Source organism: Leguminivora glycinivorella, chromosome 16, assembly GCF_023078275.1.
Source record: "Leguminivora glycinivorella isolate SPB_JAAS2020 chromosome 16, LegGlyc_1.1, whole genome shotgun sequence".
In the NCBI taxonomy this organism is placed as follows: domain Eukaryota; kingdom Metazoa; phylum Arthropoda; class Insecta; order Lepidoptera; family Tortricidae; genus Leguminivora; species Leguminivora glycinivorella.
In genome coordinates, this window is record NC_062986.1 from 17,868,354 (window position 1) to 17,891,764 (window position 23,411).

At 36.9% G+C, this 23,411-nt stretch overlaps 1 protein-coding gene across 2 annotated transcripts in view; it reads right to left on the minus strand.

The window, feature by feature from the left end:
* The window catches only part of LOC125234407 (nose resistant to fluoxetine protein 6-like), a 50,241-nt gene that overhangs the window by 24,345 nt on the left and 2,485 nt on the right, over window positions 1–23,411 (minus strand). Inside the window, exons 2-13 of one of the 2 annotated variants that reach the window (XM_048140634.1) lie at window positions 19,767–19,906; window positions 18,927–19,245; window positions 18,325–18,433; window positions 17,113–17,197; window positions 16,476–16,642; window positions 15,861–15,939; window positions 15,079–15,182; window positions 14,000–14,173; window positions 13,277–13,427; window positions 12,403–12,589; window positions 11,776–11,918; window positions 10,510–11,255 (exon numbers count right to left, since the gene is read on the minus strand). The exons of the other annotated variant lie outside the window; for it this stretch is intronic. Of the exons in view, the coding sequence (XP_047996591.1) occupies window positions 11,073–11,255; window positions 11,776–11,918; window positions 12,403–12,589; window positions 13,277–13,427; window positions 14,000–14,173; window positions 15,079–15,182; window positions 15,861–15,939; window positions 16,476–16,642; window positions 17,113–17,197; window positions 18,325–18,433; window positions 18,927–19,245; window positions 19,767–19,906 (1,841 nt within the window). The 3' untranslated portion in view covers window positions 10,510–11,072. Of the gene's footprint in view, window positions 1–10,509; window positions 11,256–11,775; window positions 11,919–12,402; window positions 12,590–13,276; window positions 13,428–13,999; window positions 14,174–15,078; window positions 15,183–15,860; window positions 15,940–16,475; window positions 16,643–17,112; window positions 17,198–18,324; window positions 18,434–18,926; window positions 19,246–19,766; window positions 19,907–23,411 lie in introns of those variants that run through there. 2 annotated transcript variants of the gene reach the window in all.

Sequence of the window (23,411 nt, forward strand, 5' to 3'; positions counted from 1 at the left end):
ATATAAGAAATGTAAAATCAATCAATATTGAGGCCCACTCAATAAATTTATTGATTATGTGAATGTGTTTAATTTTTTTTTCTCTCTCCCCCACTTGCAGTGAAACTCTAAACATCTGCCTTGTAAACTTAAATCGTCTTCGGTTGAAGCTCGAAGTATAATTAGGAATTAAAGGAACTTACCTTGTGAAGTTCAATTCCAATTATGCGAGAGCTTCAACCGAAGACGATTAGCATTCCCACCCTTAACCCAAAAAAAAAAAAAAACTACATTAAACCTCTAAAAAATAATGGCGCGAGCCCCGGTTCCCACTACCACCAGGAGCGTGCGAGTGAGACGGAAAAACTAGTTTTTGCGTTGGGCTCTAAATGTGTGACCGAGACAGCATCATTCCGTGTACTGCTGCCTTGTAAACTTAAATCGTCTTCGGTTGAAGCTCTCGCATAATTGGAATTGAACTTCACAAGGTAAGTTCCTTTAATTCCTAATAATACCTGAATGCCTTATAGCATTAAGTCCGCCTTGTGTACAATTGTATTTTCTTTGTGCAATAAAGATTAAATAAATAAATAAAGTCCCGCTTGCAATTTTAAATGTGTGTAAAAATCGTGAAAGTTTAAATCAGTGTTCAAATCCGGATTTTAAGCGGCACTTGGCTTGTTTTAGAAAATCCGCGTGTCCAATCTCTAGTATCTACTAAAGAGTACTATCGTGCCTAGAGTGAACTTTTCATAGATAGTGGTTGAAGTTGAGCTAAAGTAACTGTACAGTTGATACATTTTGGAACACAATTTTGTAAGAAACACTACAAAGTACCTAAAATAAATCCACCGGTCTCCATACCACCAGTCAGATGATATTCCGGCGGTAGGAGTTAGTCATCAGCAGACCGTCTCGTATCATGTCCGGTCTAATCCGGCCCGCGAAAGAATTTTTTTTTTATACCACGTCGGTGGCAAACAGGTATACGGCCCGCCTGATGGAAAGCGGTCACCGTAACCTATGGACGCCCGCAACTCAAGGGTGTCACGTGCGCGTTGCCGACCCATTAGAAACTTGTGGCCGATATCCCATACATTACAGGCGCCATCTTGGATTTATTTTCTTCCATCGAAATCCTTCCGACATCCGATATCGGATAATGTGAAAACGGACTTAGTTTGAAAGTTTCAATATTTCTTAAAATGGAAGAACGGATTATAACAATCTGAATAATTTATAGAAACAAATTAAAAATAATATACTATGCATGTGTATAAATTTCAACATGTTACGATTTCTTCTTTCCTGGCCAATATGGATAGCTGATAATAAAGAATGTTATCAAGCCCTTCAAATAGTACATGTGATATGACCAAGGTCCATTTCTCAAATCTGAAAGTTACAAGCGGAAGGTCCTTTCCAACTTGTTATATTAAACATTGACTCCCACTTGTAAATTGTAACTTGTAACTTCGAGAAATGGGCCCCAGCATTATAGTAAAAATGCATTTTTGGCGTGTCAGATTTATACCTCCTCTTACGTCTAAAATTATTTAATACAGTGAAACCTGGATAAGTGAGACTTCAGGTATTCCACTTATTCAGGGTCTCAGTTAGATAGGTATAATACAAAGTTTGTCTCACTTACAGAGGGTATCACTAATAGAGGCCAGAATAGGGGGATGTGTCAGTTATAGAGGTGATAAGGTGTTTTTTTATAGTTATTATTAGTTGCATGCTAAACGAAAAGGTAAATAAGCCTTGTCTTTAAAAAATATATAAGACTTTAATGTCATTGTGTCATAGAAATTTTATACATATTATGAAAGTTATATTTTTTTTAATAATTTTTATGTTACAAATCGAAATTTTAGTTTTAATTACTTAAAATAACCAAGAAAACCCTTAAACTCACCTAAACACAAAGAATCAATCGCGTAATTTACAGATGGGCTAAGAATTATTAAAAATATGGAAATAGATTTTCGATAAAATCCAAGTTACAGAGGTCATAGATTGACTGTATCTCAGATACAGAGGTAAATTTCTATAAAATTCTTAACAAACAATTAAGTGAATATACATTTTAAAAATAGTCTCAGTAACAGAGGTAAAATACACACTCTGTCTCACTAATAGAGGGAAATGTGACTAAAAAATCGAAAAGGCTAATCTCAGTTATAGAGGTCTGTTTTGTCTCACTAAAAGAGGTAAATCGGTGCGAAAGTGTCGGGACCGCACCTTGGGTCCCAGCTAAAGAGGTTTCTCACTTATCCAGGTCCCACTTAACCAGGTTTCACTGTACTATTATCCCTCGATGAAAAAATTCGCCCTCAGGTCTAGCACGATGCGTTCTTATACTCCAGAGTCTATTTGCTACGCAAGACGCAAGTCATCCTATCATCGGCCAGGTCATGACTGCAAACAATGAAATGCAAACACAATTATTTATATTATTATTATATTATTGACGACCGGTCTGGCTCAGTTGGTAGTGACCCTGCCTGCTAAGCCGCGGTCCTGGGTTCGAATCCCGGTAAGGGCATTTATTTGTGTGATGAGCACAGATATTTGTTCCTGAGTCATGGATGTTTTCTATGTATATAAGTATGTATTTATCTATTTAAGTACGTATATCGTCGCTTAGCACCCATAGTACAAGCTTTGCTTAGTTTAGGGCTAAGTTGATCTGTGTAAGGGGTCCCCAATATTTATTTATTTATTTATTATCTTTGTACTTGTTATTTGTATCTCTATGACTAGACATAAATACCGTCAGCGATTAAATATTGTATAAAAATCCTCTTTTTTCTGTCAAGAATCTTCTGTACTGACTGTCGCCTTTTTTAAATAGGAAAATATAATTATTTGTGCAAACGAGCTGAAGGTAAAAAGTGGTTAATAGATTCGTGACGATTGAATATAATTATGTAAATATACCGGTAAAAATTCAGCTACAAAATTATTAAATCTGAGGTCAATAAAACAGGTTTTTAACTAGATCTCGTGATTATTCGGTATTATTTAAACAAATTGTATTTAATGTGACATTTTATAATACAATTTAGAATTCTGTCCATCACGTGTTTACAAGGATTTAAGGAGAAGCCATTATTTTATAGAGTTAACTTTAGTTAGAATTAGTATATAATAGTATCAATTGTAATTTCAACTCAATTTTAAATATTTTCTAAATATGTACATGTGACGTGTAAAAGTGCCCCTGTGGCCTATTTGCTGAATAAATTATTTTGATTTTTGATTTTGATTTTTGATTTTCATTTTGATTTCGTCTTTCTTATTTCTATCTTACTTAAATGAGATTGAAACTCAACTGTCACGGTTTTGTCACCTTGAAGAGGTCTGTAATAAAGACGCTCAGTCGCTCATTATTCTCCCGAGGAGAAAGCGTGCGAGAAGCACTTCACCGAAACTGTCACTGGGTTGGAAAATGGCTTTGCGTGCGGTTACCGTTGAAGGAGGATCCTAGCGTCCTAGGAAATTCTTTTAACCGCGCTAAACAGTGCTTTGCAAATGCTTAAAGAGATAGAAAAAAATTACATGACGCACGAAAAATATATCCACTATCAATACACCAAAGTTCACTCTAGGCACGATAGTACTCTTCAGTAGATACTAGAGATTGGACACGCGGATTTCCTAAAACCAGCCAAGTACCGCTTAAAATCCGGGAAAGCTTCCTAAACACTGATTTAAACTTTCACGATTTTTACATATATTTAAAATTGCAAGCGGGACTTAATCACGTATTACTATGTTTTAAACAACAACCTCCGACGTTTCAAGGACGGCATTGTCCCCGTGGTCTCAGAGCAGACTGAAACATAGTGTTTAAAACAATAATACGTGATTAAGTCCCGTTTGCAATTTTAAATAAGCTCCCTAAAGTATCTTCAAGGGCTTTTTCGATAATCTGTTTCAATCTTAAGCGTGAGTCACAGTTGTGGAATTCCTTGATAGACGGAAAGTTAGGATCAGGAATTGTACCAAGCGCCATACCTAATCAAAGGTCACGACCTCTCAAACGGCACTGGTGTGACCTTAACCGACTCCGTACTGGCCATAGCCGCTGCGCTAACTATAAAAACCGATGTGGGTGGGTGGAGTCCCCGGCTTGCAAAAATTGTAGCGATACTGCATAAACACAGGGTGCGTAGCCAAATGCCTAAACGCTTCACGATTCGCTCACGATTCGTGAGCGTTTCGTGAAGCGTTTGTGCATTCGGCTTCGCACACAGAGCAAAATACAGGGTGAAATTAAAGGGCCGTTCAAACTTTGCAATTTGCATAGTGACTTTTGAGGTTATAATGAACAACTTTAATTATGGGATCAATGCTGATTTTCTGCAATTTTTTTTCGCGATTTCAGCATTGGTCCCATAATAAATGTTGTTCATTATAACCTCAAAAGTCACTATGTAAAAAAATGAAAAAAAATGAAAATGAAATATTTAGTTTTCAAGTAGGCATATTACAATGCGCATATGAACGTCAAATAAAGCTACGCCGGCTCTAACCCTACGCCTCAGCCTCGAGAAGATTTCAGTCCCCCCTCAGTTGGGAGGGGGGTATCCACTATGGGACCGGCAAGAAACTCGGCGGGCAACTTCTTTTCAAAACATTACATCTTATAATTAACATGCATTAAATAACAAGATACAATTTAACATGCAAAAGTATACACATGTAAAGTTTGAACGGCCCTTTTTATCTCACCGTGTATAGTAGACCCGTAACGCGCTGTGTCTTCCATAGACAGATGACCTGGCCCCGTAGCCGAATGGCATTTCTACGACGCGAAACGAAAACGAAACGCCGCGAAAGCTAGTCTGGCTCTGTCGCGCCAATCCGCAAGAGCGATAGAGATAGATATCTACGAGCGTTTCGTTTCGTGAGCGTTTCTATCAAATTGCTTATTTGACATAATTTGCAGTTCTAAATATTTCTGTTCTGTGCCTAATGCCTAAAATAACTGGTACTAAATCCACATAGTATAATAATAAAAATTGTCATACGCAAGGTGGGGTTCCTCGAGAGCATTATCGATCTTATCTAAGTCTGATCTATGTAAAAAACAAGATAATTAAATAATATCAACATAATTAAAAGGACAGGTGGATGATTTGCGTTGCGCAGTTTGTCTCCTTTATGGTGTGAAATGACGTCAAGCTTTTAACTATTTTTCAATAATTATCTACCTACTTAACTAGTATTATACACATCCGCAGTCACGTTTACCTTATTGTCAATTTTTACCCATAGACATAGAAAAAATATAGACTGGAGGTTTTCAGCAGGATTAAAAATATGTCATTCTGTACAGGCCCCGTAGCCGAATGGCATTTCTCCGACGCCAAACGAAAGCGATACGCCGCTGGCTCTGTCGCGCCAATACGCAAGCGCGATAGAGATAGATATCTACTAGCGCTTCGTTTCGTGAGCGTTTCGTGAGCGACTGTGCCATTCGGCTAGCCACCCTGTTCAGCGTGCGTAGCCGAATGGCATTTCTCCGACGCCAAACGAAAACGAAATGCCGCGCCAGTTAGTCCGGCTCTGTCACGCCAATACGCACGAGCGATAGAGATAGATATCTACTAGCGTTTCGTTTCGTGAGCGTTTCGTGAGCGTTAGTGCCATTCGGCTACGCACCCTGTACACTCTTAGTGCCAGTTGCATCAACCACATTTGACAGGCACATCATCGTCACGCAGCAGTCGTCTATAGAACTTCCCATACAATAAAATTTAACTAACGCTTTAACGATGACAGACGGTTTCATGCAACCTAGTGCGTTTTCACATTATCCGATCCGATATCGGATGTCGGACCGATATCCTATACATTACAGGCGCCATCTTGGATTTTTGTCTTTTGTAGTCAGACATCCGATATCGGATCGGATAATGTGGAAACAGACTTAGGGTCTCTCCACATCCACACCTATCGACGCGGAATCGGCTTTCTGCGACCAAAAATAGCTCGTTAGTAGCAACATGCGTACGCATGCATTCAGAGACGACGAGGGCACTACTGGCGATCAAATATATGAAAGAGGTGCGTTCCTAGCACACAGCCTAAGCTCGTGTAGGTGAACGCGTACTATACTTGTATGAGTGAAATATGACAGGTCGACTGTTCGCGTTTTTGATAGACGGTAACTGTGAGGTAACCGAGAGGGGGTGGGCGGCGCTTTGAGCGGGAAGCGGGAGTGCCCATACTGTACGATAGTACTCTTTAGTATAGGTACTTTGACAAGGGTAAGCATCTTCATACTACTGACAAGCGATTTTCGATCGGAAATTCTTGTGAAGCGAGATATAGCTAGTAGATATATCTAGTAGCTATATCTCGCTTGATTTTATTCTCTCCAACAACTCAAAATTTGTATGAAAATTATAATATGTGTTTGGTGACCAGCTGGACGTCAGTCGTATACTGTCGCAATGGAATGGTGTCACGATGATGTCATATACCCGACATCTACGGGTTTCTAGAATCTATGTTTTTAACTCAATACATTGTGACAATAATGACAACAATGTGTGAAGATGCTACTTCCTTAAATAATATCTTTTAAGTAGACATAATGTTTCGCCTTTTGACCCCTAGTTGTATTGTATGTTGTACTACCCGTCATAAAAGACGATTAGTTTTGACGCAAAACTCAAGGTGAACGTCTTGAAAAAACCCGTAGAGGGTCAAAAACCAGATAAAAGTAAGGAAAAAATATACATGTAATATTTATTTAGTAAACGAATTTGCTTTCCTGTTTTCTAACATATTTAAAATCGTATCGTAGTGTTTTAACTACCTTATTGAGTAACTGAAATCTGCCAGAATCTTTTAAGGCTGCTTTCAAAAAAAACGTCAAAAGAATGTAAAATTGATAGTTTTAGTCGGTGAAATACTACACTTTCCGTTATCCAATAGATTTATTTAATTCAAGTTCCGGTTAGAGCATCTTATTATCTTGATTTTTATAAGACTGGATTTTTGAAAACTAACTCACTAAATTAATTATGAATTTTTCTCTAATGCACGTTTAGAAAAACCCACGTATAGAGCTGAGTCAGTCGATCTTATTTGTAAAATTTGGACAATTTTGAATATTAAAACGGGTAAATTTATAATTCGTATATCCTGTACCACAATCATTTCAGACTAGATTTTTATTTTAAGTTTTTGAAAAAGAGTAAACTAGCCTAAGGCGAATTCAATTTTTTTCAGAAATTACCTAAAATTAAGTGACAATTTCTTTGAAAATCTACATCAAATCGAAGTAAATTTTGTACTAAATTAATCTGCAACGTTTATTTAAATTGCTGTTATGCCTTAGTGATTATAAATTGCCAATTTTTTGAAAACGAGCCTTCACCGGTACAATTATTACCACTTTTGGACATTTTCTCATATTTTGTTAGACCAAGTAGAAAAAGCCCTATAATGTGATATATATTTATAAACTACTCGCAAAGCCCTTTAATTTGATATCACACACGGTATGATCGAGCGCTCGGTTGCGATTTCACTATTTTTAACACGAAAGCCCTCTTAAGGCCCACTTGCACCAACCACGACTCTGGGTTAGTGGGCTGTCAAATTTCATATAAAATGGTGGGTTAACCCTAAATTTTCGTAAATGAGACATCTAGTGACGGACGATTACAATCTTATGGACTCCAAAAAGATTTGGCAAATTCTTAATACAACTTTAGAGTTTGTGCAATTTACTGCATATTATTAAAAACTTATTTAAAAACGTGCCACCCAAAAAATATGTTTATTTCAAAACGTAAAAGTTGCAACCAGTTAATTGTGAAAAGGCCAAATACAATAGTGGCGTATAGTGAACAAAGTAGTATTTTGCAACAAAATCTTCTTATCCTACCTACAAACACTTTAAAAAAAATGAAAATGATGAATGATGATTATGAAAATGAAAAATAAATATTTCATTTTCATTTCATTTTCATTTTCATTTTTTCATTTAGAAAAACCATAGAGTAATAAGTAAGGGAAGAGTTGTAACGCCATACATCAGTAAATGCTTGTTATTTGTAGGTATAGGCATAGTTAAGTGACATCTAGTGACAATCACGCGTCAATCACGCGTCAAATAGCGTGAATTATCAGTACCACTACTCGATACTAGGTGGCAACTGTCTCTCGTCTGCCAAAAATGTAATATTAGAACAGTTTACAACTTATATTACAAGCAGAAGGAATTGAAAACAGAGTACTGATTAATACTATTGTAATATTAGTTAATTATAATGATGAATGAACTAGCTAAAAATACGTGAGCATTAGACTCTTCGTTCGTCGAGTTTTATGCGGAAAGTTCAATATGTTCATGAATATAAGCCGCGTAAGCTGAAGATCCGGGTTCGTTTCCCGGCTCGGCCACCAGCGGGCCTTGTCGTTTTTTCTTTCGTGTATGATATCTATTTCAATTTATCATGAATATATTGTTGAAATTGCTAATGTTAAAGGACCAGGATAGATACCCAAGTAGCTAAAGATGACGGATCAAAAATCAAATAATTAAAATAATTTTATTTAACACAAATACTTAAAAATAACCCCACACAATCATTTCATTTTATTTTTACCTAAACCTATACAATCGCAATTAAAAACTGGCAACATCGTAGTGTTCGTTTCAAATCAATATGTGTGAGGAAACAGGACGACATTACAATGTTGTCACTTTTTAATTTCTGTTTTTTAGCCAGACTGTACCTCTCAAGCTATATTTTTATTAAAGCTATTATTAAAAACCGGCCAAGAGCGTGTCGGGCCACGCTCAGTGTAGGGTTCCGTAGTTTTCCGTATTTTTCTCAAAAACTACTGAACCTATCAAGTTCAAAACAATTTTCCTAGAAAGTCTTTATAAAGTTCTACTTTTGTGATTTTTTTCATATTTTTTAAACATACGGTTCAAAAGTCAGAGGGGGGGGGACGCACTTTTTTTTCCTTTAGGAGCGATTATTTCCGAAAATACTAATATTATCAAAAACCATCTTAGTAAACCCTTATTCATTTTTAAATACCTATCCAACAATATATCACACGTTGGGGTTGGAATGAGAAAAAAATAGCAGTCCCCACTTTACATGTAGGGGGGGTACCCTAATAAAACATTTTTTTCCATTTTTTATTTTTGCACTTTGTCGGCGTGATTGAAATACATATTGGTACCAAATTTCAGCTTTCTAGTGCTAACGGTTACTGAGATTATCCGCGGACGGACGGACGGATGGACGGACAGACAGACATGGCGAAACTATAAGGGTTCCTAGTTGACTACGGAACCCTAAAAACTAGTAAAGAATAGCAATGTACAAGTTGCAGAACACTCAAAATTTCCATAAATTACCAGAAATATTGAGATGATATTGAGAAAATTCTCTTTAAGATAAGGATGTATTATTACTATTAATGTTCTCAACAGTTGACGATCGCTTCATTTGATGTTTGAGTTACATACACACTGTCGTTTATTATCAAATGTCATAAAAATTTACCCTAAATATTGTCAATAAATGTGCGAATAGAAGTGCAAACCTTTGGTTTTCTAAGGAAAGTATTGCTTTCCTTAGAAAACCAAAGTTTGCACTGTCAGCGCAGCAGCCCAAAGCCATCCCGCGTACGCGCGCCGTATCGTTATAGCAATGCGTTGCCATTACAGAGCCAAACAATGCGTTTTCAGTTTTTTCGTTACTGCGCGCATGCGCGGAAAGCCGGCGGACACTGGCTTTGGGAATAGACTTTTATGTAGGGTTTTAAAGATCTATGCACTACCATGTAAAAGACGGGATAAGAAAAATAATAATTAACGCTTTTACACGTATATTGAACGACGTTTTAATACATTAACAATTATATAAATATTTTGAACGTCAAAGGTGAAAAGCTAAACTAAATAACTCGCTATACATATTACGTTCACTCGTTCAGAAATTATTTTCACTATCATGATTTATCTCGTTTTTCTTTCAAATATGTAATTTCTTTAAATTTTTAATCTTTTGTTAGGTATTTACTATAAAGATCAGGTAAAATACAAATGGAAACCTGGAAAAGCACGGCATGTATGTTTGAATTCTTGTTTTGTTGAGAGATCTATTCGTCGCGTTGATTTTCTGGGAATGCAACGAAATGGGGCGAAAAGGGGCAAAACATAAAATATACTTCTACCTCATAGTTCCTTAATATTATAAATACTGACACGGGTTATATCATGCAAAATCCACTATTGTGTTCTATCGCGAAGATATAATTCGTGCAAGTACTTTTTAAGAAATCATGATTTTTAATTTATTCACTCCAGGTATCCCAATTCACCCCGGCTAATGGTACATTTTTGCCTTATGCATTTTATAAGCTTGAACATACTTAAATCTTTCTTCTGAAGTCGTTTACATTTTTCGTAGTCATTAGCAGACATCAGAACTTTTCCAGCAATAATATATTCCTTTAACGCGACAATGCTGCACCAATATATCCGAAGTCAGCTAGCATTGACGCTAAAGGAATAAATTATGTCCGAAGTCAGCTAGAATAGTTAATTAGGATAAATAACAGCAAAATGAGCCTCAATTCGTTGCAAGGCGTGAAGTTGATGAATCCGTCGTAAGGACGCAACAAATCTGAACCATAAAACTTGGTACGTTCTAAGTTCAAGTGGGAATGGGCCGGACATATTTGTCGCAGAGATGACGATCTATGGAGCCAGCTAGTATTGCTGTGGAGACCTAGACTGGGAAGCCGAGGTGACGGGAAACCACGAGCCAGATGGTCGACCGACCTGGTACAGACATAGAACGGAATGGAAATCCATGAAAGAGCTGAAGATGTTCAGCAGTGGAAAAAATATGCTGAGAAGAAGAAGAAGATGTTCTAAATTAAAATTTAAGTAAAAGTATATCTCAAATTATCAAATTCTTTACGGCATCCACCGAATTGATCATCTACCTATAAAATTCTACCATGCTGCACCGAAATTGCTGGAAAAGTTACGATGGTAATTGGACTAATTAGTAACAGCACTAAGATCATTTGAAGGGTTAGATCTTGTCTTCAATCGTTTCTTTGCTTTCCTTGCAAGCTTCTTTAGTGATATGAGCCCTTTTAGTGTGCGCAGGCAAGAAGATGACCTTAACTAGTTCGGCGAAAGGACTTTCTACTGATATGAAGAGGGGCACAGCAAAAGCGAAGGCAAGGGTGGTGCACCATACGTAGTTTGTGAACTGGAAAAGAAATTAAATGTTATTTAAATTACATTACACGAGTCTGAAGATAATGAAAAGCTGCAGCTCAATGGAACTGAACTCGAAATCATAGAGCTTGTTAATGGATAAAAAATAAGAAATTCTAAAGGAAAAATACGTAAAAAGTTGTGTTACTTTGTTGTGCTAGCTCAGTGTGGATTCAATATTATAGAAATAAAAATTATAGGAATGACTACAAAAATTAGTTAAATAACTAGTAAATATTCAGGATTCGGGAAAAAAATATAACAAAACTTTTAGTTGAGGGACAGTTGAGCTCAACAAAATTCCATGTCGGGATTTGAACCCAAGACCTTAACTAGCAGAAGCAGAGCCACGATTCTTTAGGCCAGCCTGGTCACAAAAATAAAATCATGCATCAAATGAATAGCCAGTTTCGGGCAATCATGGAGGAAATTATTGATGATAGGAGCGAAATATGTATGACGCAAAGTATTCATATTTTTTTGTCGTGTAACCAGTGATGTAAAATACTTACAGCCCAGAACATGGTGATGGGGATCAGTTCATCGGAAATACCAGAACTGTATCGTAGAAGCGGCACGTGGAGTAAGTAAGCAAAGTAGGTGACCCGAGAGATTCTGGCCCATCCACCCCAGTGGAGGAAACCGCGGAACGCCTCTGGAAATATAGAGAACATTGTGTCACAAGAGAACAAAATTATATTATTCACTAAGCGTAAATCTTGAAAAGGTTTGGATAATGGAGTATTTAGCGTAGTGAGAGTTTCAAGTGCTAACCCTCAAGTTGAGAATAACTAATATGTGATTGATACTGTTTTTGACGTCACATAGATGAGAGTATTACCTACTGCAAAACAATACTACGCAATAAACTCGTGCCTTGGAAAAGTTTATCATCAAGTCTTAGGTCTTGTTAGGGTTTTCTTTTTCTATCAGAAAAAGGCCTTTTCCACATGGCGATATAAAAAAACATAGGTTTTCTGTTGACTAAGGGTCAGTTACATCAACTACAGTCAGGTCAGGTCAGGTCAGTTACATAACCGACAGTCTAATATGAAATCCTCATCAAAAAATAACTACTTAATGCTAAGTTTTGTTACAGACGGTTTGGTGAAACAGACCCTAAGTTTGTCTATACTTACTATCAATCCTCAAAATCGTGAACATGATGAACAGCGCAGTCAAGATTCCGAAGATCAGCTTGACGGCGCTGGAGTAGACAACAATAACACCGATCGGGATGACGATGCCGTCGACGTAGAACATAGACCCCAGGAGGACGACGCCGAGCATCATGGGGAATAGCAACCAGTATAAAAGACGGTATTTCTGAAAAAAAAATACTAGTTTAATTCTCTACTTAACAACCCTCTTCGAAAAACCCACAGATTTTTTGAGAAATGTTCTATCACATAGGTCAGGAAATGAATCATGATAAGGAGCTGTGAAGGAAAATGCTAGAAACAAAACTTTTGACATGATAAATTAGTTTCGAGAAGTTAGGAGCTAAAATAATTTTATTATCAAAAGACGTACCCCCGAGTCGGCGGGGAATAGGAAGGTCTCGTTTTTTAGTCTCGCTTTATCTTTGGAACTAAAGTAGGTATTGCAATGATGAAGTGAACTTAATAGGCGAGACGACTAAAAAAAACTATAATAATTAGTTCGTTAGTTAGATTATCGAAGAATTTTAGACACGTACTTTTTCTTTTTCTCGTAAACGAAAAATTACGACGGTACAGTGCGTTGAAGTTGCGCGTGACGTCACGCCTAGGCACAATTTTTACAAGTGACGTCACAAGCCCCCACTCCGGAACTTTGATGCTCTATATCTTTGTATTTTTTCATTAATTAGAAAAAGCGAAAAATATGTGTTCAGTATTTTTGGGCGATCTAACTGACGGACTAAACAGAATGCCATTTTTTTATGTAGTCGTCATCCCTATTATGAGTAGCTTGAGCGGTAGAAGATGTATCACAAATGGTGTTCTCGCAAAAAATATGACTTTTACGTACCTTGTATTTTTTCAGTCCAAAGTCGCCCTCCTTCAAATTAAAGACAATATAAGCCATCGCCAAGCCAAGACCGTAGCAGACGAGGTTGGTGTGCCCTCGTTTGTACAAGTTGTTGAATGTCGGGTCTTCCACGAAGAAATTTAGGAACACTCTAGAAGGTTATAAGAACATTGTTAGAAGTTAGAAGACTGCTATCAGACTGCTCATCGTTGGGAGAATGTTACATTTATACTTAGAACCTAATTTATATTTTGTTGTAAATAACTCGTAAAAAAATCAATACTTAATAAAATATGGAGGGAGAAGATGTGAAATTAAATAATATTTCTTTAAGAGCCAAACGTAATACATATACCTAAACCTTAAAAATGTTTTGGCCATTATTAGTAAACTACAATATCATAACCGTCGTCATCGTCTGGGCTCCATTTACATTTCAATTTATCAAGCTACTTACAGAAGCAAAAAATAACATATTTCTTTATGACATCGGAGGTAAACGAGCAGAAAGGGCGCCTGGTGGTAAATGACAATATTGTCCAGTCAAGTGCAAAAATACGTATCGATTTTATCCGCTCAAAAATATGTACCGAGACCTTATTCCGCCGACATAAAATGCTATGGGACATATTTTTGATAAGTTGTACGCACCCATATTTTTACACTTGACTGTCCGTCAAACGGTCCATATTAACCTTCAGCTAAAATTACAAAACGACTTACTCTGGGGCCACAATCAGAACAGCATACAGGTTCTGAACATATGTGTGGACAGCGGGGGTAATAAGTCCTACCACCATCACTACGCCGATGGCAATCTTCCTGATCCTGTTGCTGTGCAGCACACAGAAGATGATGAGACCAACTATGCTGAGCTGGAACTCGGCTCCCAGATACCTGGAAGATTAAGGAAGTCTTTAGTAGTTTATTGTTGTTTTTTGTTGTATACTTATAGAGACTTGCAGATTAGGGTGGAGCGAATTTAAAATTTTTGGAAATATGCAATTGAATACCACTCAAAGAATGCATAATTTTATGTAGATTATGAGAAAAATAATAAAAAAAATCTAGTTATATACTTTTGGCCCTCTACCATTAATTTAATAAAAAAATATTAATATTTTTTTGCAAAATATATTTTTTTAATTTTACATATTTTTTTACATTTACATATTAAACACCACCTTTGGTATCAGAAATGATTTTAATTTCAGTTTTTTTTTTACGTTAAAACATTTTTTTTCTGAGACCTAAATTTACTGTAAACTTGGACTTTTCCAAAAATTGACATCAGACATAATATTAAATTTATTTGTTAATTTTACCTTTTTTAGTTTTTTTTTTGCTTTTAGTTTTTTTGCTTTTACGGCTGGTAGAGGGCTAAAAGTAGTACCTAATTTTTAATTAGGTACCAGAAATATAATCTTCAATTTTTTCCACAACTTTCGATACCTCTCTATTCTCCATACAAGCACGCTCCACCCTATTGCAGATGATGAGACAAGCACGCAAGCTAGACATCCTGCCAAAAACTGCCTGAATAATGAAATTAACACAAGCAGGAATCCTCTGCGAGGGGCCAAAAGAATTCATTGTAGCATTATAAAACTTGGAAGACAAGTAAAATGTGTCGGAAACTGAGGCACATCTGTCTCGACTGTCGGACTCAATACTTGAAAAAATAATTTTACTTTACTTATTTCCTAAAATTTACCAAAACATATAAAGTTTGAGAGATTATAGATGAAACAGGAAAATTCTAAATTAAGTTAACCGTTTAAAAAAGTTCATATGGTACTTACCAAGCATGTGCCATACATTGCGTGTGGTCCTTATAATTATGTAGATACAGGAGATAAAGCCACCAGTCACGGCGGCAAGCATCCCCTTCGGACGCCACAATTTTCTGAAACATTTTTCATAGTTAAAAAAGTAATGGAGATTTTTTTGACAAAGAGAGTCAAAGATGATTAACTGCTCGTGCCAATATACAATCACAGAATTTAATAAAAAAGCAAAAGATTACAAAAATGAACCACAAAGAAAGTGGATTGGAAAGTTAATTGAATATAGAGGTTTCAAGGCAAAGGATAAACTTAGTAAGACAAACACAACATTTTTCGCCACGTCAATCCAAGGAAGACATTTTGTCTTAAATATTAAATAAATATTATAGGACATTCTTACACAGATTGACTGAGCCCCACGGTAAGCTCAAGAAGGCTTGTGGTGTGGGTACCAAGACAACGATAAATGTACAAATACTTATATACATAGAAAGCATCCATGACCCAGGAACAAATATCTGTGCTCATCACACAAATAATGCCCTTACCGGGATTCGAACCCGGGACCGCGGCGTAGCAGGCAGTGTCACTACGTGCTAGGCCAGACCGGTTATCAAACAAAAGACAACAAATAAAATCAAACCTAGTTGAATATTTATCATTCAAAATTATCATTTGCAACTCGATTCTAACTCATAAGATTCACTTGTAGATTGAATGACACATCAGTCTTGAAGAACCAGGAAAGTCTTCATCAGATTATCTTTTACTAGTAAAGTACAGAAGAGATGGCTTACCTGGTAAAATGGTCCAGTAGCCAAATGCCTCAACCAGGTCATTACGAAGAACATCACAAACGCAAACGGTGGAGTCAATCTGGAAATAAACACAGAAACTTTAGTTTCAAGGAAATAGTAGCCAATGATTTTCTTCAAAACAACACATATCTAAAAAAAACTACTCTTAAACTACTCTTGAGAAAAATCCTCGGAAATGGATCGAAACATATCGAACGTTATATCGACTTAACATGGGAGTAACCCGCTTAGAATATTTTTAAATATGTTTGATTCTCACGGAAGTTTTATAGTCAAAATAACAGGTATCTTATAAGTAGTAATTTTCCTCGAAATTAGAGGTTCTTCACCAAAAGCTATACACAGAAGTAATATAGAGCAATTAAAATGCTCACTCAATTTGGTCGACCCAATTTACAGACATACCTAATCAAGTGACCATTCTAGAAGCAGATGAAGTTACAGCTTGGCCAGAAAAGAAAAAAATAAAAGTGGCATCATCCTACTGTGTTTTCTCTTTTAAATTTGAAGTTGCCACTTTTTAACTTCTAGTCTTTTTTGCTAGACTGTATATTACGGTGGGTTAAATGAATATACGTGTATTTTAATGCTTACCTCAACCACCTCAACAGCACACCTTTCGGCAAGTTCAACCAGCTAGGCGGCCGTTTCTGCTCCGACAGCAACATGTTATACGCCATCAGGAGACCAGATATGAGGAAGAAAGTCTGGACTATGAGAGTCCCGTTGCAAACTATTTGGAAGGGCAGGTAGTGGTATAACTGAAACGAAAATGGGTGACTTTGAGGTATAGTTAATGAATATCTAGGACACGTCTAAAGATAGGAGGTACCCTTTGTATCTTTAGGTACCTATTTCGTTATAATCGTTGGAAAACAGTAAGGTGTTTTTGGTTAAAGTCGATTTAGTTTAAGCTCAATGTATCAAAAGTATCAAAACATAAAATTGTTCTATAATAGGCTGATATTGATGGCTTATTTAGAAGGTTTGAGAAATTTCTTGCGTTGGGTTGCGTAAGTATTAAATTATCATTACCTACATTGCGGTATTTGATTGGTGTACTGAATGTTATAGAACCTCAACAATGCTATTTTGCACGCTGTTAAAATGGGTCTTAATCAAAAAGAATCCAGATTTGTAATGTGTATTTGCAATTACTTCGGCCTGGTAAAGAACTTTAGTTTATGACATTTTTCGATTGCAGGTACTGATATTAAATTAGTATTCTTACCTCTTCAAAATATAATGGGTAATTTCCTATTAACATAGCGGGAATCCCCGAATGACCGAGGATTACCAAGCACGCAGTTATTGTTCTGAAAAGTAAGATTTATTACATTAATTCAGACATAGTTATGATGGTTCCAAAAATTTTAAAGCGGATAAATTACTTCTTGATTCAGCCTTGGTTGAACCTTGCCAGCCTTGAACCTGTTCCAGCCAGAACCATGTTCTCTTTTGCAGCCAGCGAATAGATCTAAAATAGTACTTATTATAAAAAAAATATGTTTACAAAAAAATAAAATAGGTATTTTTCTGGAACCTAATGGTTTAAACAATGAAACAAGATATGAATAAAATTACTATCGATTTAACATTACATGTTCAATACAGCATTTACTTTGTAAAACACCTGTTTCCCATTGTTGAAATTTTTGAATCGGTTTAGGTACTTAAACTGATTATTTGTTGTGAAAACAACATTGGTAATTGCGTCTCACAGTAAAGAAAATATAAAAACGTACTATCAGCTGCAAAAGTGCATGGAGAAATTATGAATGAAGTTAATGATAAATTCGCCATTCACTTTTGCAGCTGATAGTACTTAGCACTGCACAACAGTAATTGTCAACTATAAGGAAAGTACCTCCCAGAAACAGCACGCTCAAAAACTAGACCCTACTCTTAGTGTTGAGTTCCTGTTAAGTTAATAACTCAGAGTTCCACGATGTGGTGCGTGAGTGTCATCAGCGCTCATGTAAAAATTCTGAATCCATCCATAGGTTCCCCTCAGACTGATCATAATCCTTGTTATCCAACTACGTAAAATAATAGAGCATAGAACCATAGAGCTTTTTAATGCTGTCACGGTCAACTAATTTACTTTTATTAAATCTAAAATTAAATATAAAAAATCTCACAAAAAACACCGGTATTTGGAAGTGAATCCAGGATGCTGTCGGAGTGGTCCCTTTGCACCGCCAGTCTTACGCCGTGGCTTGCGTGGGCGACGGTTGCGCGATGGTCGCGCGACGGCGATGCGACGCATACGAAATCAAACCTTATCGATATGGAAGTATGAGACGCGACGGCGACGGTCGCGCAAGACACGGTGTTAGTTTTTAGGCAAAGAAAGAGCCTGGCGTATGGTCACCCGAGAAGAGGTGTCTCGGTCTCGAGACACCTATTAGTCGTAAAGTAACAAACATGGAAATGTAATCACCTGATGCAATGGATGACCTTGATGCGTTGTTGCATAGGACTGGAGCTGGCGGGCGCTGCAAGCCGCTTCCAGTTCTGTCTCACAGCGAAGCACAGCAGAACCCTGCCCACTGAAAAACAAAACAACATTATGAATTGACTAATGATACAAAACAGATGACAATCGTCTGCATTTCGACTGCGAAACGCTTTGTATCTTCGAAATTACTGGAGCGGAGATTATAGAATCAATCTTTAATGGGCAGGCTACCTTCTACGCCCAGAAGAACGACAATATTACTAACATTTTTAAGTTTTGGTACTAGTTTTGACGATCAATCACTTCATTACACATATATGCCAATCATTAGACTCGATCAGATCAGCGAAGGTCATGTATATTGGCATCAGGTTCAAAACGAAATTAAAATCTTTACTTTCTAAAATTAAATTCAGCTCTACTATCAAATGTATTATTATCATCATCATTGTCGTCTTAGGGTCGGTTGCACCAAACCATCTATTACCTAATTTAATATACGCATTTTTTTTTTAATTTCCATACTTGTGACTGCGTGACGTTGATGCAACTGGCCCGTAATGTAAAAAAAAGTATAAACTCACCAAAAGTCTCTTTCCCGTGATGACAAAAGAAGTCGTACATGCTTCCCAATCCATTCAGTCCCATAATTACCAACACTACCACCATGTATGCAAAGTCCCCACGATCCCATTTCGACTCCTCGGAATACACTTCGCAATGCGCTTCGTATATTTTAGCGGTCAGACGGTAGTCCCTGGTGAGACTTTCGTTGAGGCAAGCTTCGACCGCGTCGGTCAGGTTTGAGAAGGCTTGCAAGTGGTGTGCACAGCTCTTTTTTGGACAAATACCCCGGTGTACGTGGGTGTGATCGAAGTGTGTTATGACATTTGCTGAATATTCCTGTAACATAAAGAGAGGTACGGTTGTTAATACTTAGTTTACCTGTCCTCCTTAGAGCTATATCCAATGATTCTGATTTTAAAAAAATACAAAAAGGGTGTTGTCAGGGCTGACATTCCAAAATTAAGGGTTAATTATCCATTACCAAGGCAAAATCGTCCTCCTTGCGTTATCCCGGCATTTGCCATGGCTCATGAGAGTCTGGGGTCCGCTTTTACAAGTAATGACACTAGTTTTTACGAAAACGACTGCCATCTGACCTTCCAACCCGAAGGGTAAACTAGACCTTATTGGAATTAGTCCGGTTTTCTCACGAAGTTTTCCTTCACCGAAAAGCGATTGGCAAATATCAAATGACATTTCGCACATAAGTTCTGAAAAACTCATTGGTGCGAGCCAGGGTTCGAACCCGAAACCTCCAGAACGATCCTGGATCCTGGATTTTAAGACTTTTGAAGAAGATCAACCTATGTCAAAGGTGAGATTACTTCAACCAAAAGCGCCATTTTTCTAGAACTTACCACCAACGTCCGATACAGGTGGTCCGACAGATTGCCGTGCACTTGAGCGCTGACGAAGCAGTAGGTGTCCCCAGGGACGCGCATGCATCGCCTGTATTCGTCTACTTGCGTTACTTTTGGCAATTCATCGTACTCCTGGGCTGGAAACAAACAGAATTATTAGACATTTCCGTAAGGAACAAATAAGTATAAGGATGTAAAGTCCTTTAAGAAGGGCATGCTACATTATGGAGAAATAAATATTTTTTTAACAAGCAGAAACATCTGCTAACGAATCTCCACATGTTTAAAGGAAAACATTGAAAACTGTACGCTTTCGGCGAGACTTGAACTCGCATCTTCTGCAATCCGTGCATTGCTCTTAACCCGTTTTAGTCCCGCCGGAAGCCTTTAACTTAAAAATATGGAAAAATAAGTTATGATAAGTATTCGATTTTCTTTTGTTATCGATATCTGAGAGCACGAGTTGAGACTGGGACCCATTGCCTAAAACTTCTTATACATATATGAAATTGGAGTTTGTTTTCGAATAAGAACTGTTATTGTTTAAGTAATTATTTAGGATAAAGCTGTATTTTAATAAAATAAATAAATCAGCCAATTTGCCTCTGAAGCGTGGGCCTCAGTTAATCTGTGTAAGAATGTCCTATAATATTTATTTATTTATTTATTTTAATAATTAATTGTTTAGCTTGTGTAGTAAGATTTCTAGTTTGTGGCAATAAACTTTTTTTTTTATCTTTATCTTTTATCTGGCGACAAAATGCGATTTGTCAGTAAGTATCGCTACTTGAGGATACTCGTAGATATCACAACGATTAAAGTCTTAATATCTGGGCAACCGAGCTTCGCTCGGTTCTGTTTCGTATCCTTGACATGTGTCGCCATCTAGTTCAAAAATGAATAGTACCTACATCGAGCGAAAGAATTCTCAGCCTTAACAACACAACTACTGCACACGAGATGGCGCGCATTTCGCCACAAAAACTCAAATAGTGTATTTTCTATTCGTTTTAGCCTTGACCTGTGTCGCCATCTAGTGTTTGCAATAAATAGTACTTACATCGACCGAAAGAATTCTGTCTTAACAGTACAACTACTGCACACGAGATGGCGCGCGAAGAAAACGCATGAAAACTCGAAAATTCGCGTTTTCCGGGACCTAAGGATAAGTTAGACCGATTTTTCACCCCCAAAAACCCCCACATAACAAATTTCTGCGAAATCGTTAGAGCGGTTTCCGAGATCGTCAGTGTAAATAAATATATATATAAATAAATAAATAAATATACAAGAATTGCTCGTTTAAAAGTATAAGATTATGCATCTCATCGACCGCAGCGACAGCATGTCCGGATGTTCTCCTCTACGGATGGCAAATCTAAACCGATTCTCGTGAAATCTTGTAATAGATTATTATAACCAAGGATTATTTATATGGGATTTACAATCTTCATACTAAGAATCGTACCTCCATTACTATCTAATCCAATACTATCATAACTAAACGGATGATGCTTACATTAATTTTTATTGACGTGATTGACGTGACGATTTTTATTGACGTGAGTATGTCATTTGTTCTTATACAAAATAAAAACACGCGAAAACATTTGGGGAACTTATAATTTTGGGCACTTCCAGGCTGCGAAACAGCGCCATCTAGTTTTAAGCCTAAAAGGCTCATACATTTCAGGGGTACGCTTTTTTGTATTTGCTTTGTCTGTCCCGTATTATATGGTCCTTGATTATAACCCATTCGTTGACTCTACGTCAACATCCGAACTACTGCCGCAGAAAGGACATACCCGTATAATTTTCAGTGCCAGTGCGTCGACAGACGGAGCACTGTCAGCGAAAGGGTTAAGTATTTTTTTGTCGAGCCAGATTTTTAATTTCATTTTTAGCACAAGATTTTTATCGCCCTTATATATTTCTAAAAACCCCTTACTCGATGGGATACGACGGTTTATGACAGAGTTCCTATGACCACCTTACTGATCAGATCAGCTCCATGATACGTATCTTAATATTGCATTGTCACTTGATTTACATATGTATGCAAAATTTCAGCTCAATCGGCAACCAGGAAGTGGGTCAAATTTAGCTTCTACGTTTTGACGCACACTAACATAACAAGGCAAGTTGAATAAAAGCACAGAATATATGTATAATAGTACAAGTACAGAAGGCCCACTGCTTTGATGATCACGAAATGCCGCCTTTTAAAGTGCGTACAAAATTTTTATAAAGAAACCAGCCGCACCGCACGTGCGCAGCGTCGGATGATAGGGTTGCCTATGGATTAAAACGAATTAATTATTCAGATAAAATTTTGTACTATTATATTTAAGTCTTTGGTACTTTCTAGGTATATATACAGTATTTTGGTTTAAGTTCCAACATCACAAGCCTTATTGAACTTTTCCGTGGGACTTAATCAATAGTAGATCTGTGTAAGAATGTCCTTATGGTACATATTTTATTCATGATGTCTATTTAACTTAGCGTTGTTAGCCATTCCACACGTGGACATTGCATATGAACCTTAAAAAAAACTCGCGACGTAAAATAACAATAGAAAGTGCGTTCCGTGAGAACGCGCGCCACTCCTGATTAGGCCGCGAACTCGCGGCCGCCGGCATGTACTTGTAGCACGGCGATAGAATCGCGGAGTGAGCCGCCCCTGATAAAAGCTTGTAAAAATTGCAGAAAGTTGTGCAGATGTCACTGGCAAGGCAACAGGCAGCCTAGTCTACTAGAACATTAGCTACTTGTTCTTGCTCTCCTTGAGTTCTAACCACCTCGGCCTTCGACCTTTACAATTTTAAACGGGTTTTAGACGTACGTCAAAACATTGTTTATAACGTGAATGGTTTAGCGATAAAACCTATTATGAGTGAATTAATTAATAAGGGGATACCGGGGCAAGAAGGCGCCTTAAGGAAAACTTGAATATTAAGGAAATTACAAACCTTCATTACTTCTGATTTATAAGAAAGTTGAAAACTGGACTGTCATATAATGAAATAGATCGCGGCCACCAGAAAGTGTGCTTCTTTGCGGTGACATATTGGTCATTGTTTTCTTGTAAATACGTGTAGTAAATTTTTTTTTTAATTAGCGTACAATTAAGTACAATTCTTGTACATTTTTTTGATGTGACTTTGGATTCCGTACGATACCATGTCACCGCTAGAAATTATGACACCATTTGAAATGTAATTGGAAAAAGCTTTATGGAAAGAGAAAATTAAAACCAAAAATGTAACAACCCACTTTTTAGGTAGTAGTAGTAGTAGTCTTTTTAATTTAAGATTAGCAGTTAAGTTCATAAATGCATGTATTTGTATAAGTATGTTTCTTAGAAATAAACAGATTATTTTTTTTTTAGTAGTAAGGTAGTAAACACTTTATTACACAGAACAAATTACAAGTACAGTGAATAATTATAGTGATTATGTACAAAGGCGAGCTTATCCCTTTAAGGAGTTTAAGGAATCTCTTCCAGCTAACCTTAGAATAACTGAGAGATGAAAATAGTAAATGGTAGACAAACTAAAGTCCATCGGCATATTATACAAAGTACCTATCAACATATCATATAGGTATTAATTTAAAATAAAAAAAGGAAATTGGGATATT